Source organism: Ranitomeya imitator, chromosome 9, assembly GCF_032444005.1.
Source record: "Ranitomeya imitator isolate aRanImi1 chromosome 9, aRanImi1.pri, whole genome shotgun sequence".
Lineage (NCBI taxonomy): Eukaryota > Metazoa > Chordata > Amphibia > Anura > Dendrobatidae > Ranitomeya > Ranitomeya imitator.
In genome coordinates, this window is record NC_091290.1 from 5,635,943 (window position 1) to 5,650,280 (window position 14,338).

Below are 14,338 nucleotides of genomic sequence, written 5' to 3' on the forward strand. Positions count from 1 at the left end.
CAAAGCCTCAGATCCGTATAGTTTAGGCAACCTTCCCAGTCCTGCCCTTAGTACATGGTCAGTCTGTGATCCAGGTCGTGTCACTCACTGGTCAGGACACGTCTCTGAGTGAAAACAAATAGGTTTGTGCAGCATGGCAGCCTCTGGGAATACAGGACTGTCCATTCACCGCCTTAAAACCTAGATCCTTAGAATGGAGAGATTTCAAAAGAGAAGGAGATGTTTCCATTTCTGTGAGACTTGCAAAGTCTTATAATCTGTAACATCCTGCGGTGCTGGATTATGGGGCGCTCCTGTGCTGGGGCGCTCCTGTGCTGGGGCGCTCCTGTGCTGGGGCGCTCCTGTGCTGGGACGCTCCTGTCTTGGGGTGCTCCTGTGCTGGGACGCTCCTGTGCTGGGTGCTCCTGTGCTGGGACGCTCCTGTGCTGGGGTGCTCCTGTGCTGGGGTGCTCCTGTGCTGGGACGCTCCTGTTCTGGGACGCTCCTCTGCTGGGACGCTCCTGTGCTGGGACGCTCCTGTGCTGGGGCGCTCCTGTGCTGGGGCGCTCCTGTGCTGGGGCGCTCCTGTGCTGGGGCGCTCCTCTGCTGGGATTTTCCTGTGCTGGGACGCTCCTGTGCTGGGACGCTCCTCTGCTGGGGCGCTCCTGTGCTGGGGTGCTCCTGTGCTGGGGTGCTCCTCTGCTGGGACGCTCCTCTGCTGGGACGCTCCTCTGCTGGGACGCTCCTCTGCTGGGACGCTCCTCTGCTGGGGCGCTCCTGTGCTGGGGCGCTCCTCTGCTGGGATTTTCCTGTGCTGGGGGCGCTCCTCTGCTGGGACGCTCCTGTGCTGGGGCGCTCCTCTGCTGGGACGCTCCTGTGCTGGGGCGCTCCTCTGCTGGGATTTTCCTGTGCTGGGGCGCTCCTGTGCTGGGACGCTCCTCTGCTGGGGCGCTCCTGTGCTGGGGCGCTCCTCTGCTGGGATTTTCCTGTGCTGGGACGCTCCTGTGCTGGGACGCTCCTCTGCTGGGGCGCTCCTGTGCTGGGGTGCTCCTGTGCTGGGGTGCTCCTCTGCTGGGACGCTCCTCTGCTGGGACGCTCCTCTGCTGGGACGCTCCTCTGCTGGGACGCTCCTCTGCTGGGACGCTCCTGTGCTGGGGCGCTCCTCTGCTGGGATTTTCCTGTGCTGGGGGCGCTCCTCTGCTGGGACGCTCCTGTGCTGGGGCGCTCCTCTGCTGGGACGCTCCTGTGCTGGGGCGCTCCTCTGCTGGGACGCTCCTGTGCTGGGGCGCTCCTGTGCTGGGACGCTCCTGTGCTGGGACGCTCCTGTGCTGGGGCGCTCCTGTGCTGGGACGCTCCTGTGCTGGGACGCTCCTGTGCTGGGACGCTCCTCTGCTGGGGCGCTCCTCTGCTGGGACGCTCCTCTGCTGGGACGCTCCTCTGCTGGGGTGCTCCTGTGCTGGGGTGCTCCTCTGCGGGGATTTTCCTGTGCTGGGGGCGCTCCTCTGCTGGGGCGCTCCTCTGCTGGGGCGCTCCTCTGCTGGGGCGCTCCTCTGCTGGGACGCTCCTCTGCTGGGACGCTCCTCTGCTGGGGTGCTCCTGTGCTGGGGTGCTCCTCTGCGGGGATTTTCCTGTGCTGGGGGCGCTCCTCTGCTGGGACGCTCCTGTGCTGGGGCGCTCCTGTGCTGGGGCGCTCTTGTGCTGGGGCGCTCCTGTGCTGGGGCGCTCCTGTGCTGGGGCGCTCCTGTGCTGGGGCGCTCCTGTGCTGGGACGCTCCTGTGCTGGGGCGCTCCTGTGCTGGGGCGCTCCTGTGCTGGGGCGCTCCTGTGCTGGGACGCTCCTCTGCTGGGACGCTCCTCTGCTGGGACGCTCCTCTGCTGGGGTGCTCCTGTGCTGGGGTGCTCCTCTGCTGGGACGCTCCTGTGCTGGGGCGCTCTTCTGCTGGGATTTTCCTGTGCTGGGGGCGCTCCTCTGCTGGGACGCTCCTGTGCTGGGGCGCTCCTCTGCTGGGACGCTCCTGTGCTGGGGCGCTCCTCTGCTGGGACGCTCCTCTGCTGGGGCGCTCCTGTGCTGGGGTGCTCCTGTGCTGGGGTGCTCCTCTGCTGGGACGCTCCTCTGCTGGGACGCTCCTCTGCTGGGACGCTCCTCTGCTGGGACGCTCCTCTGCTGGGACGCTCCTCTGCTGGGACGCTCCTGTGCTGGGGCGCTCCTCTGCTGGGATTTTCCTGTGCTGGGGGCGCTCCTCTGCTGGGACGCTCCTGTGCTGGGGCGCTCCTCTGCTGGGACGCTCCTGTGCTGGGGCGCTCCTCTGCTGGGGCGCTCCTGTGCTGGGACGCTCCTGTGCTGGGACGCTCCTGTGCTGGGGCGCTCCTGTGCTGGGACGCTCCTGTGCTGGGACGCTCCTGTGCTGGGACGCTCCTGTGCTGGGACGCTCCTGTGCTGGGACGCTCCTGTGCTGGGACGCTCCTCTGCGGGGATTTTCCTGTGCTGGGGGCGCTCCTCTGCTGGGACGCTCCTGTGCTGGGGCGCTCCTGTGCTGGGGCGCTCCTCTGCTGGGGCGCTCCTCTGCTGGGGCGCTCCTCTGCTGGGACGCTCCTCTGCTGGGACGCTCCTCTGCTGGGGTGCTCCTGTGCTGGGGTGCTCCTCTGCGGGGATTTTCCTGTGCTGGGGGCGCTCCTCTGCTGGGACGCTCCTGTGCTGGGGCGCTCCTGTGCTGGGGCGCTCTTGTGCTGGGGCGCTCCTGTGCTGGGGCGCTCCTGTGCTGGGGCGCTCCTGTGCTGGGGCGCTCCTGTGCTGGGGCGCTCCTGTGCTGGGGCGCTCCTGTGCTGGGACGCTCCTGTGCTGGGGCGCTCCTGTGCTGGGGCGCTCCTGTGCTGGGGCGCTCCTGTGCTGGGACGCTCCTCTGCTGGGACGCTCCTCTGCTGGGACGCTCCTCTGCTGGGGTGCTCCTGTGCTGGGGTGCTCCTCTGCGGGGATTTTCCTGTGCTGGGGGCGCTCCTCTGCTGGGACGCTCCTGTGCTGGGACGCTCCTGTGCTGGGGCGCTCCTCTGCTGGGGCGCTCCTGTGCTGGGGCGCTCCTGTGCTGGGGAGCTCCTGTGCTGGGGCGCTCCTGTGCTGGGGCGCTCCTGTGCTGGGGCGCTCCTGTGCTGGGACGCTCCTGTGCTGGGACGCTCCTGTGCTGGGGCGCTCCTCTGCTGGGGCGCTCCTCTGCTGGGGCGCTCCTCTGCTGGGACGCTCCTCTGCTGGGGCGCTCCTCTGCTGGGGCGCTCATGTGCTGGGGCGCTCCTGTGCTGGGACGCTCCTGTGCTGGGGCGCTCCTGTGCTGGGACGCTCCTGTGCTGGGACGCTCCTGTGCTGGGGCGCTCCTGTGCTGGGGCGCTCCTGTGCTGGGACGCTCCTGTGCTGGGGCGCTCCTGTGCTGGGGCGCTCCTGTGCTGGGGCGCTCCTGTGCTGGGACGCTCCTGTGCTGGGGCGCTCCTCTGCTGGGACGCTCCTGTGCTGGGGCGCTCCTGTGCTGGGACGCTCCTGTGCTGGGGCGCTCCTCTGCTGGGGCGCTCCTCTGCTGGGGCGCTCCTCTGCTGGGGCGCTCTGGTGCGGGGCCTCATGCAGTTTTTTACATGGGACCTGTGTACTAATGTGCATTCATAACATACAGAAACACACGGCTGCCAAACCTGCAGGATAAAGAAACAAGACAGAAGACGAATCGAAGTCTTCCAAATGTGGTGGAGGAGAAGGTTTTCAATACCATGGATCTGTAGCGCCATAACATGCAAACATGAAATATGAAAATTGAATTACATCACTGCAATAGAAATATGAGAAATTTAGATTGGCCAATTCATGTGCACACATACCTGGTATATATGAATTGGCCTATTTATGCGCTAAACTTTCTCAATTTCTCATTTCTAATGCAGTGATGTAATTAAATCTTCATATTTCATGTTTGCATTCTGTGGCGCCGCAGTGTGCTGCCTTTTTTGGTTGTATAGGAGTTGGTGACTCTAAGTTCAGCACCTGTTCACACTTAGTCTATGTTTGGATGTGACGGTCATTTTTTTTAAAATCCGTACCATGGATGGCAAGAAGAACAGATCAAGCCAGACATGTCACTGAAGTTAAGGACCATCGAGCCACTACCTGTGGGCACATCATACGGAGAGAATGATCACTGGAGAAGGACATCATGGTCTGAAGAATAGAAGGAGCAAGGCAAAAAGGAGGACTAGCATGGTTTGATACTATCAAGATAACGGTGGAGAAGGCCCTGGTGGACCTTTCTAGACCTTAGTGTACCGATCTAGGCCCTGGTGGACCTTTCTAAGGACCAGTGGATCTTTCTAGGACCCGGTGGACCTTTCTAAGCCTTGGTGGACCTTCTAGGACCCGGTGGACCTTCTAGGGCCTGGTGGACCTTTCTAGGACCTGATGGACCTTTCTAGGATCCGGTGGACCTTTCTAGGACCTGATGGACCTTTCTAGGATCCGGTGGACTTTTCTAAGCCTTGGTGGACCTTCTAGGGCCAGGTGGACCTTCTAGGCTTGTACAAGATACATCTCGCTACAAAGCCTTCATCCATCAAGTCGCCATGGCTCGAGATCCAATAATAACTGATGTGCAGGTGATTGGTGATATCTGCTGCATTATAGGTTTACATTCTTCGCAGTATTATAAGGATATTACAAGTTGCCCGGCCTCTGTCTAATCCCAGACCTGGCAGTGACTGTTCCTATAATCTACAGGCTTTGCAATTACTGACTGATCCTCATTGTGTCGGTGACGAGCCTGAATCTCCTAAGTAATAAGATAAGGATGTAACACGCCCTGACGACGGGCGCGCATGTCCAAGGCTTATAATAGTGTATGAGTGACACAGCAGCACAGATGATACAGGAAAGATATATATCTTGATACCTGTGTAGTCTCGAAAGCTGCAATTTGTTACCATCTTTCCAGTTAGCCATTAAAAAGTATCAACTACTGAGGACTCTCAATTCTAAATATTTTTCACAGCAGCACAGAGCATTTCAGGAGAGGAGTGTGCTGATCTTGTGGGAGGTGACAGAATAAGATCTATACAGCAGCACAGCATTTCAGGAGGGGAGTGTGCTGATCTTGTGGGAGGTGACAGAATAAGATCTATACAGCAGCACAGAGCATTTCAGGAGCGGAGTGTGCTGATATTGTGGGAGGTGACAGAATAAGATCTATACAACAGCACAGAGCATTTCAGGAGAGGAGTGTGCTGATCTTGTGGGAGGTGACAGGATAAGATCTATACAGCAGCACAGAGCATTTCAGGAGCGAAGTGTGCTGATATTGTGGGAGGTGACAGGATAAGATCTATACAGCAGCACAGAGTATTTCAGGACCGGAGTGTGCTCATCTTGTGGGAGGTGACAGGATAAGATCTATACAGCAGCACAGAGCATTTCATGAGAGGAGTGTGCTGATCTTGTGGGAGGTGACAGGATAAGATCTATACAGCAGCACAGAGCATTTCAGGAGAGGAGTGTGCTCATCTTGTGGGAGGTGACAGAATAAGATCTATACAGCAGCACAGAGCATTTCAGGAGCGAAGTGTGCTGATATTGTGGGAGGTGACAGGATAAGATCTATACAGCAGCACAGAGCATTTCAGGAGAGGAGTGTGCTGATCTTGTGGGAGGTGACAGGATAAGATCTATACAGCAGCACAGAGCATTTCATGAGAGGAGTGTGCTGATCTTGTGGGAGGTGACAGGATAAGATCTATACAGCAGCACAGAGCATTTCAGGAGAGGAGTGTGCTCATCTTGTGGGAGGTGACAGAATAAGATCTATACAGCAGCACAGAGCATTTCAGGAGAGGAGTGTGCTGATATTGTGGGAGGTGACAGAATAAGATCTATACAGCAGCACAGAGCATTTCAGGAAGGGAGTGTGCTGATATTGTGGGAGGTGACAGGATAAGATCTATACAGCAGCACAGAGTATTTCAGGACCGGAGTGTGCTGATCTTGTGGGAGGTGACAGGATAAGATCTATACAGCAGCACAGAGCATTTCAGGAGCGGAGTGTGCTGATATTGTGGAAGGTGACAGAATAAGATCTATACAGCAGCACAGAGCATTTCAGGAGAGGAGTGTGCTGATCTTGTGGGAGGTGACAATAAGATCTATACAGCAGCACAGCATTTCAGGAGGGGAGTGTGCTGATCTTGTGGGAGGTGACAGAATACGATCTATACAGCAGCACAAAGCATTTCAGGAGAGGAGTGTGCTCATCTTGTGGGAGGTGACAGAATAAGATCTATACAGAAGCACAGAGCATTTCAGGAGAGGAGTGTGCTGATATTGTGGGAGGTGACAGAATAAGATCTATACAGCAGCACAGAGCATTTCAGGAGAGGTGTGCTGATCTTGTGGGAGGTGACAGAATAAGATCTATACAGCAGCACAGAGTATTTCAGGACCGGAGTGTGCTCATCTTGTGGGAGGTGACAGAATAAGATCTATACAGAAGCACAGAGCATTTCAGGAGAGGAGTGTGCTGATATTGTGGTAGGTGACAGAATAAGATCTATACAGCAGCACAGAGCATTTCAGGAGCGGAGTGTGCTGATCTTGTGGGAGGTGAGATAATAACATCTATACAGAAGCACAGAGCATTTCAGGAGCGGAGTGTGCTGATCTTGTGGGAGGTGACATAATAACATCTATACAGCAGCACAGAGTATTTCAGGAGAGGAGTGTGCTCATCTTGTGGGAGGTGACATAATAACATCTATACAGCAGCACAGAGCATTTCAGGAGAGGAGTGTGCTGATCTTGTGGGAGGTGACAGAATAAGATCTATACAGCAGCACAGAGTATTTCAGGAGAGAAGTGTGCTCATCTTGTGGGAGGTGACAATAACATCTATACAGAAGCACAGAGCATTTCAGGAGAGGAGTGTGCTCATCTTGTGGAAGGTGACAGAATAAGATCTATACAGCAGCACAGAGTATTTCAGGACCGTAGTGTGCTGATCTTGTGGGAGGTGACAGAATAAGATCTATACAGCAGCACAGAGCATTTCAGGAGAGGAGTGTGCTGATATTGTGGGAGGTGACAGAATAAGATCTATACAGCAGCAGAGTATTTCAGGAGAGGAGTGTGCTCATCTTGTGGGAGGTGAGATAATAACATCTATACAGCAGCACAGAGCATTTCAGGAGAGGAGTGTGCTCATCTTGTGGGAGGTGACATAATAACATCTATACAGAAGCACAGAGCATTTCAGGAGCGGAGTGTGCTGATCTTGTGGGAGGTGACAGAATAACATCTATACAGCAGCACAGAGTATTTCAGGAGAGGAGTGTGCTGATCTTGTGGGAGGTGACAGAATAAGATCTATACAGAAGCACAGAGCATTTCAGGAGAGGAGTGTGCTGATATTGTGGGAGGTGACAGAATAAGATCTATGCAGCAGCACAGAGCATTTCAGGAGAGGAGTGTGCTGATCTTGTAGAATGGATACATATTGTAAGAAGCAGTGTCCACAGCAGCACAGAGTGTTTCAGGAGAGGATTGTTGCTTCTTTGGAGGCCTTTCATACATCCAGTCTTCTTCTGTGTGACTCCTGCATCCGTGAGCGTCCACGGTGTAAGCTGAGCCGGGTGTCAGGTGTCCTGCCACAATGACCGGAGAGACGGAGTCGCATCTTGGCCGCTGCGGCCATTCACTCCTGTAATTGCATTTCACTTGTGAGCACCTTGACAGTACAGGGTGGTGACTATATGCAGTCTGCAGGACATGCACTGCATCGCTTCGTCACAGGATCAGTGGGGGCGCCACAGGTCATCCCCTTATAAGAGACGAGTACCACTTTAAGGAGGTGTAAGTTATATTCTAGTGGTAACTTTTGCTTGGAGCAATAAGAATCATTTGAATGAAAAGGTGTTTGCCCAGCGGGCACCTGCCCAGGCCACGAACAAAGAACTGCACTTCATCCCCTCCAAGTCCTAACAGCGGGACCGGACCCCATAGTTTAGCAAGTGATGATCTATCCCTGCTGTATATATCCCTGCTGTATGCCAGCACTGGCTGCTCCTGTAAATGGATAGATCTGGAAAAGCCTGAAACTATCATATTTTACAAGCGCATGTTCACATTGCCCACTCAACAGACAAAACGAAAATAAAAACAAAATAAGCAAATACCCTGCAGTAAATAAATAGCAATAGTGCATAAAAATAATATAGGATAGTAAGTTAACGTAATTTTGATAAACGTAAAAACCATCTCACCACGCCAAGGTAATCCTATTCGGGACAGTCCTAGCCTCTAGTATTAAAACCTTGCAATATGTCAAGTGACACCTTGGCATGGTGGGATGGCTTTTACTTTTTTAATCAAAATTATGTTAACCCTATGTTATTTTCATGCACTATTGCTATGTATTTACTGCAGGGTATTTGATATTTTGTTTTTATCTTAGGTTTTGTTTATTTACTTTAAGCAGCAACACTGATGACATTATACAGAAGTACTAAGCAGTGCAGTAGTGCATTCAGCACTGGGGTGAGATAAAACACTCTTGAATGCAGCTGCAGTATGGTGGACATAATACAGAGGTATTGGGCAGTGTAGCTGTGCATCCAGTACTGGGGTGAGATAAAACACTTTCTGCAATGCAGCTGCAGTATGATGGATATAATACAGAAGTACTGGGCAGTGTAGCTGTGCATCCAGTACTGGGGTGAGATAAAACACTTTCTCCAATGCAGCTGCAGTATGATGGATATAATACAGAAGTACTGGGGTGAAATAAAACACTTTCTGCAATGCAGCTGCAGTACGATGGATATAATACAGAAGTACCGGGCTGTGTAGCTGTGCATCCAGTACTGGGGTGAGATAAAACACTTTCTGGAATACATTGGCAGTACGAAGGGTATTATACAGAATTTGCTGAAACAACAGCGACAAGTCCGGATCCCGTCGTGCTCGCACAGCTGGGGGGCTTCTCACAATGTATCAGCGCCTATAAGACCTCAGTGCCCTAGAGATCCATGCTTCTAGTGTCCACAGTGATAGATTATATCTCGTCCTCAGTAGAACTAAGTCACAGAAGGTTTTAGCCTTTTTCATGTGTTGATATTAATTGACAACAAGCAGAGATTTTGAAAATGTCAAAGTTAATATAAAGTATATCAGAAACAATTAAGCTGTAAATAAAAGCTAGAAAACCACAGCACAATGACCGTAACGCTGCTGTTTAACATTTCTTTATTCACGTGTCTGTTGGTACAGTCTGTTGCTCGCTGTTATCAGCCATTCCAGGCTGGGTGCACTGGGAGCCCATCTGTCAGTGGTCGTAACTCTGCTGAATGGCGTCTCCGGAGTCCTCCGTCTTCTCCCAGCGGAGGGCTTCTTGCAGGCGACAGATGTATTTAATGGCGGCTCTGAGGGTCTGCACCTTGCTGAGCCGTTTTTCCGTATAATCCTGTGGTAGATGTCTCCGGAGCCGGGCGTAGCCTTCGTTCACGCACTTCACCCGCTGTCTCTCCCGTTCATTCCTCTTACGGACGTATGACGGTCCATAATAACCGTCACTATTCCCATACTGCTGACAAGGGGGCTGGGTTGGGAGGCCATATAGGCTGCTGTAGTAATGATCTATCCCCGGGGTCTCTACATAAGAGACAAGGGTCATGTCCTGACAGCGGTGCAGCTGATACATCTCAGGGGGCAAATGGAACATCACTGGGGCATCCACACAGAACGGGGGCAGAGGCAGGGAGGACAGCGCAAAAGCGTCACTGGCGTGAGCCGTCCTCTCCGGCTGATCATACAGATCATTACTCATTGTTCAGCCAGACCTATAGAAAAATAAGACCGCAAGAAATCTCAAACAAATGAGTGCAATTAAACTCCAGGATACAATATCACACCAATACCCCATTGTATAAACAACCCAATGGGTGAGGAGGTCTTTAAACAAAATCCAATATTTTATTACATATACCAGAAAAGAATCATTTACAAAATTATAGAGTACAACAAGCCAAGCAGGACTGAATGGGGGTGAGAACCAGGTATAAATAGATAACGGTCTACATCATTAAAATGTTATCAGTGTTGTAAAACTTTTTTTAGATTTTTTTAGACTGTTATGAAAAGACACAAATGATTAAATAAAATTATATAAATTTGTATTCTCACCCATCCCTTGTAGATTGTGATCCCTTGTGGGCAGGGTCCTCTCTCCTCCTGTATCCTCACCCATCCCATGTAGATTGTGATCCCTTGTGGGCAGGGTCCTCTCTCCTCCTGTATCCTCACCCATCCCTTGTAGATTGTGATCCCTTGTGGGCAGGGTCCTCTCTCCTCCTGTATCCTCACCCATCCCATGTAGATTGTGAGCCCTCGCAGGCAGGGTCCTCTCTCCTCCTGTATCCTCACCCATCCCATGTAGATTGTGAGCCCCCGTGGGCAGGGTCCTCTCTCCTCCTGTATCCTCACCCATCCCTTGTAGATTGTGAGCCCTCGCGGGCAGGGTCCTCTCTCCTCCTGTATCCTCACCCATCCCTTGTAGATTGTGAGCCCTCGCGGGCAGGGTCCTCTCTCCTCCTGTATCCTCACCCATCCCATGTAGATTGTGAGCCCTCGCGGGCAGGGTCCTTTCTCCTCCTGTATCCTCACCCATCCCATGTAGATTGTGAGCCCCCGTGGGCAGGGTCCTCTCTCCTCCTGTATCCTCACCCATCCCTTGTAGATTGTGAGCCCTCGCAGGCAGGGTCCTCTCTCCTACTGTATCCTCACCCATCCCTTGTAGATTGTGAGCCCTCGCGGGCAGGGTCCTCTCTCCTCCTGTATCCTCACCCATCCCTTGTAGATTGTGAGCCCTCGCGGACAGTGTCCTCTCTCCTCCTGTACCCTCACCCATCCCTTGTAGATTGTGAGCCCTCGCGGGCAGGGTCCTCTCTCCTCCTGTATCCTCACCCATCCCTTGTAGATTGTGAGCCCTCGCGGGCAGGGTCCTCTCTCCTCCTGCATCCTCACCCATCCCTTGTAGATTGTGTGCCCTCGCGGGCAGGGTCCTCTCTCCTCCTGTATCCTCACCCATCCCTTGTAGATTGTGAGCCCTCGCGGGCAGGGTCCTCTCTCCTCCTGTACCCTCACCCATCCCTTGTAGATTGTGAGCCCTCGCGGACAGTGTCCTCTCTCCTCCTGTACCCTCACCCATCCCTTGTAGATTGTGAGCCCTCGCGGGCAGGGTCCTCTCTCCTCCTGTACCCTCACCCATCCCTTGTAGATTGTGAGCCCTCGCGGGCAGGGTCCTCTCTCCTCCTGTACCCTCACCCATCCCTTGTAGATTGTGAGCCCTCGCGGACAGTGTCCTCTCTCCTCCTGTATCCTCACCCATCCCTTGTAGATTGTGAGCCCTCGCGGGCAGGGTCCTCTCTCCTCCTGTATCCTCACCCATCCCTTGTAGATTGTGAGCCCTCGCGGGCAGGGTCCTCTCTCCTCCTGTACCCTCACCCATCCCTTGTAGATTGTGAGCCCTCGCGGACAGTGTCCTCTCTCCTCCTGTATCCTCACCCATCCCGTGTAGATTGTGATCCCTCGCGGGCAGGGTCCTCTCTCCTCCTGTACCCTCACCCATCCCTTGTAGATTGTGATCCCTCGCGGGCAGGGTCCTCTCTCCTCCTGTATCATCACCCATCCCTTGTAGATTGTGAGCCCTCACGGGCAGGGTCCTCTCTCCTCCTGTACCAGTTATGACTTGTATTGTTTAAGATTATTGTACTTGTTTTTATTATGCACACCCCTCCTCACATGTAAAGCACCATGGAATAAATAGTATTATAATAATAATAATAGAAATATAACATGCAATAGTGCTATATATGATAAACCAATGTGCCAGCTAATCGTAAGGAGAAGAATGTAAGGCCGGGATCACACATGCGAGAAACATGTCCGTGTCTCGCATGTGAAATGCAAGCTCTGGCGCCGGCACTACAGAGCGGAGCGTGCAGCTCCATGTGTTGCTATGCGGCCGCACGCTCAGCTCTGGAGTGCCAGCGCCAGAGCTTGCATTTCACATGCGAGACACAGACGTGTTTCTCGCATGTGTGATCCCGGCCTAAGAGAACAACACATGTGCTAAAGGCAGATCACCTGAACACTAAATAGAGCAAACAGGGTATAGTCTGCAAATGCAGAAGTATATAACCTCTCTATAAAGTGCAATCCATGCCAAAAAGTGCAATTATTAGACAAAAAAAATGTAATCAAGTAACATGGGTAACGCGTGTTGGACTATAACTTACATTAAAGATGGAAGCCTGGACCCCAGCCTGCCGCACCTACGTGCGTTTCGCCGTTCTTCAGAAAAATACTGAGGAAAGAACACGGCCAAAGAGAAGGGGCAATTATAAGATGGCTACAAAATAATCTAATAATGCACATGCACTTACAGAGTACATCCAGAGCTGCACTCACTATTCTGCTGGTGCAGTCACTGTGCGCATACATTACATTACTGATCCTGAGTTACCTACTGTTATACTCCAGAGCTGCACTCACTATTCTGCTGGTGCAGTCACTGTGTACATACAATACATTACTGATCCTGAGTTGCATGCTGTATTATACTCCAGAGCTGCACTCACTATTCTACTGGTGCAGTCACTGTGTACATACATTACTGATCCTGAGTTACATCCTGTATTATACTCCAGAGCTGCACTCATTTTTCTGCTGGTGCAGTCACTGTGTACATACATTACATTACTGATCCTGAGTTACATCCTGTATTATACCCCAGAGCTGCACTCACTATTCTGCTGGTGCAGTCACTGTGTACATACATTACTGATCCTGAGTTGCATCCTGTATTATACCCCAGAGCTGCACTCACTATTCTGCTGGTGCAGTCACTGTGTACATACATTACATTACTGATCCTGAGTTACATCCTGTATTATACTCCAGAGCTGCACTCACTATTCTGCTGGTGCAGTCACTGTGTACATACATTACATTACTGATCCTGAGTTACATCCTGTATTATACCCCAGAGCTGCACTCACTATTCTGCTGGTGCAGTCACTGTGTACATACATTACATTACTGATCCTGAGTTACCTCCTGTATTATACCCCAGAGCTGCACTCACTATTCTGCTGGTGCAGTCACTGTGTACATACATTACTGATCCTGAGTTACATCCTGTATTATACCCCAGAGCTGCACTCACTATTCTGCTGGTGCAGTCACTGTGTACATACATTACATTTCTGATCCTGAGTTATCTCCTGTATTATACCCCAGAGCTGCACTCACTATTCTGCTGGTGCAGTCACTGTGTACATACATTACATTTCTGATCCTGAGTTACCGCCTGTATTATCCTCCAGAGCTGCACTCACTATTCTGCTGGTGCAGTCACTGTGTACATACATTACATTACTGATCCTGAGTTACCTCCTGTATTATACCCCAGAGCTGCACTCACTATTCTGCTGGTGCAGTCACTGTGTACATACATTACTGATCCTGAGTTACATCCTGTATTATACCCCAGAGCTGCACTCACTATTCTGCTGGTGCAGTCACTGTGTACATACATTACATTTCTGATCCTGAGTTATCTCCTGTATTATACCCCAGAGCTGCACTCACTATTCTGCTGGTGCAGTCACTGTGTACATACATTACATTTCTGATCCTGAGTTACCGCCTGTATTATCCTCCAGAGCTGCACTCACCCCTATAATGAAGCATCTTACCTCCCCGTGGTGTCGGGCGTCTCACTGCCCTCACATCGTGGAGCCTCCCGTCATTTATATTGGTTGAGACAATACCCCGAGTTGTGTATACAAGAGCAGCTCCGGGATCAATTCCACTACATAAATGGAATAACAGTCGTGTTTATGGGACAATATGAACACTTCTGTGTTGTCACTTTCCCTTCACACGTCTTCCTACATCTGTAATTTTAGGATGAATTCACTGGAGACTCTCTTGCAGAAATTGCAGCGGCTAAGAATCACATTGTTAATGCATACGGCGGCCACATTTTTTTGCTTCGGTTTTGCAGTTTCTTGCAGTGTGGTTTGAAATTGTCTCTGCCGCTCCATAACTATATCCTGCTCCCATTACTGATAGTCATAGATGCAATGATTATCAATGACCAAACAGATTTCATAATACAAACTACACACATAATGGAATAGATGTTGTGGAGCTGATGAGGCTGGTGTACATTCTGTGGATATCCATGTCAGAATGGCGGTATATTCCTGATAGTAAAATGAGTCTAAAGAGTGAGAGAAAACAAGTCCAAGTGTATTCAGTCTCCATCCACCCAGCCTGACAATTGTGC

At 52.0% G+C, this 14,338-nt stretch overlaps 2 protein-coding genes across 2 annotated transcripts; both read right to left on the minus strand.

The window, feature by feature from the left end:
• Positions 1-204: 204 nt before the first annotated feature.
• On the minus strand, positions 205-9,280 carry LOC138649500 (streptococcal hemagglutinin-like). The gene is made up of 2 exons (XM_069739973.1): positions 9,254-9,280; positions 205-3,231 (listed from the first exon to the last, which is right to left on the minus strand). Exons 1-2 carry the CDS (start codon positions 9,278-9,280, stop codon positions 205-207), a joined length of 3,054 nt encoding a protein of 1,017 aa, XP_069596074.1.
• Positions 9,281-9,310: 30 nt separating this feature from the next.
• ASCL3 (achaete-scute family bHLH transcription factor 3) lies at positions 9,311-9,811 on the minus strand. The gene has a single exon (XM_069739974.1). The coding sequence runs from the start codon at positions 9,809-9,811 to the stop codon at positions 9,311-9,313; it is 501 nt and encodes a 166-aa protein (XP_069596075.1).
• Positions 9,812-14,338: the final 4,527 nt, after the last annotated feature.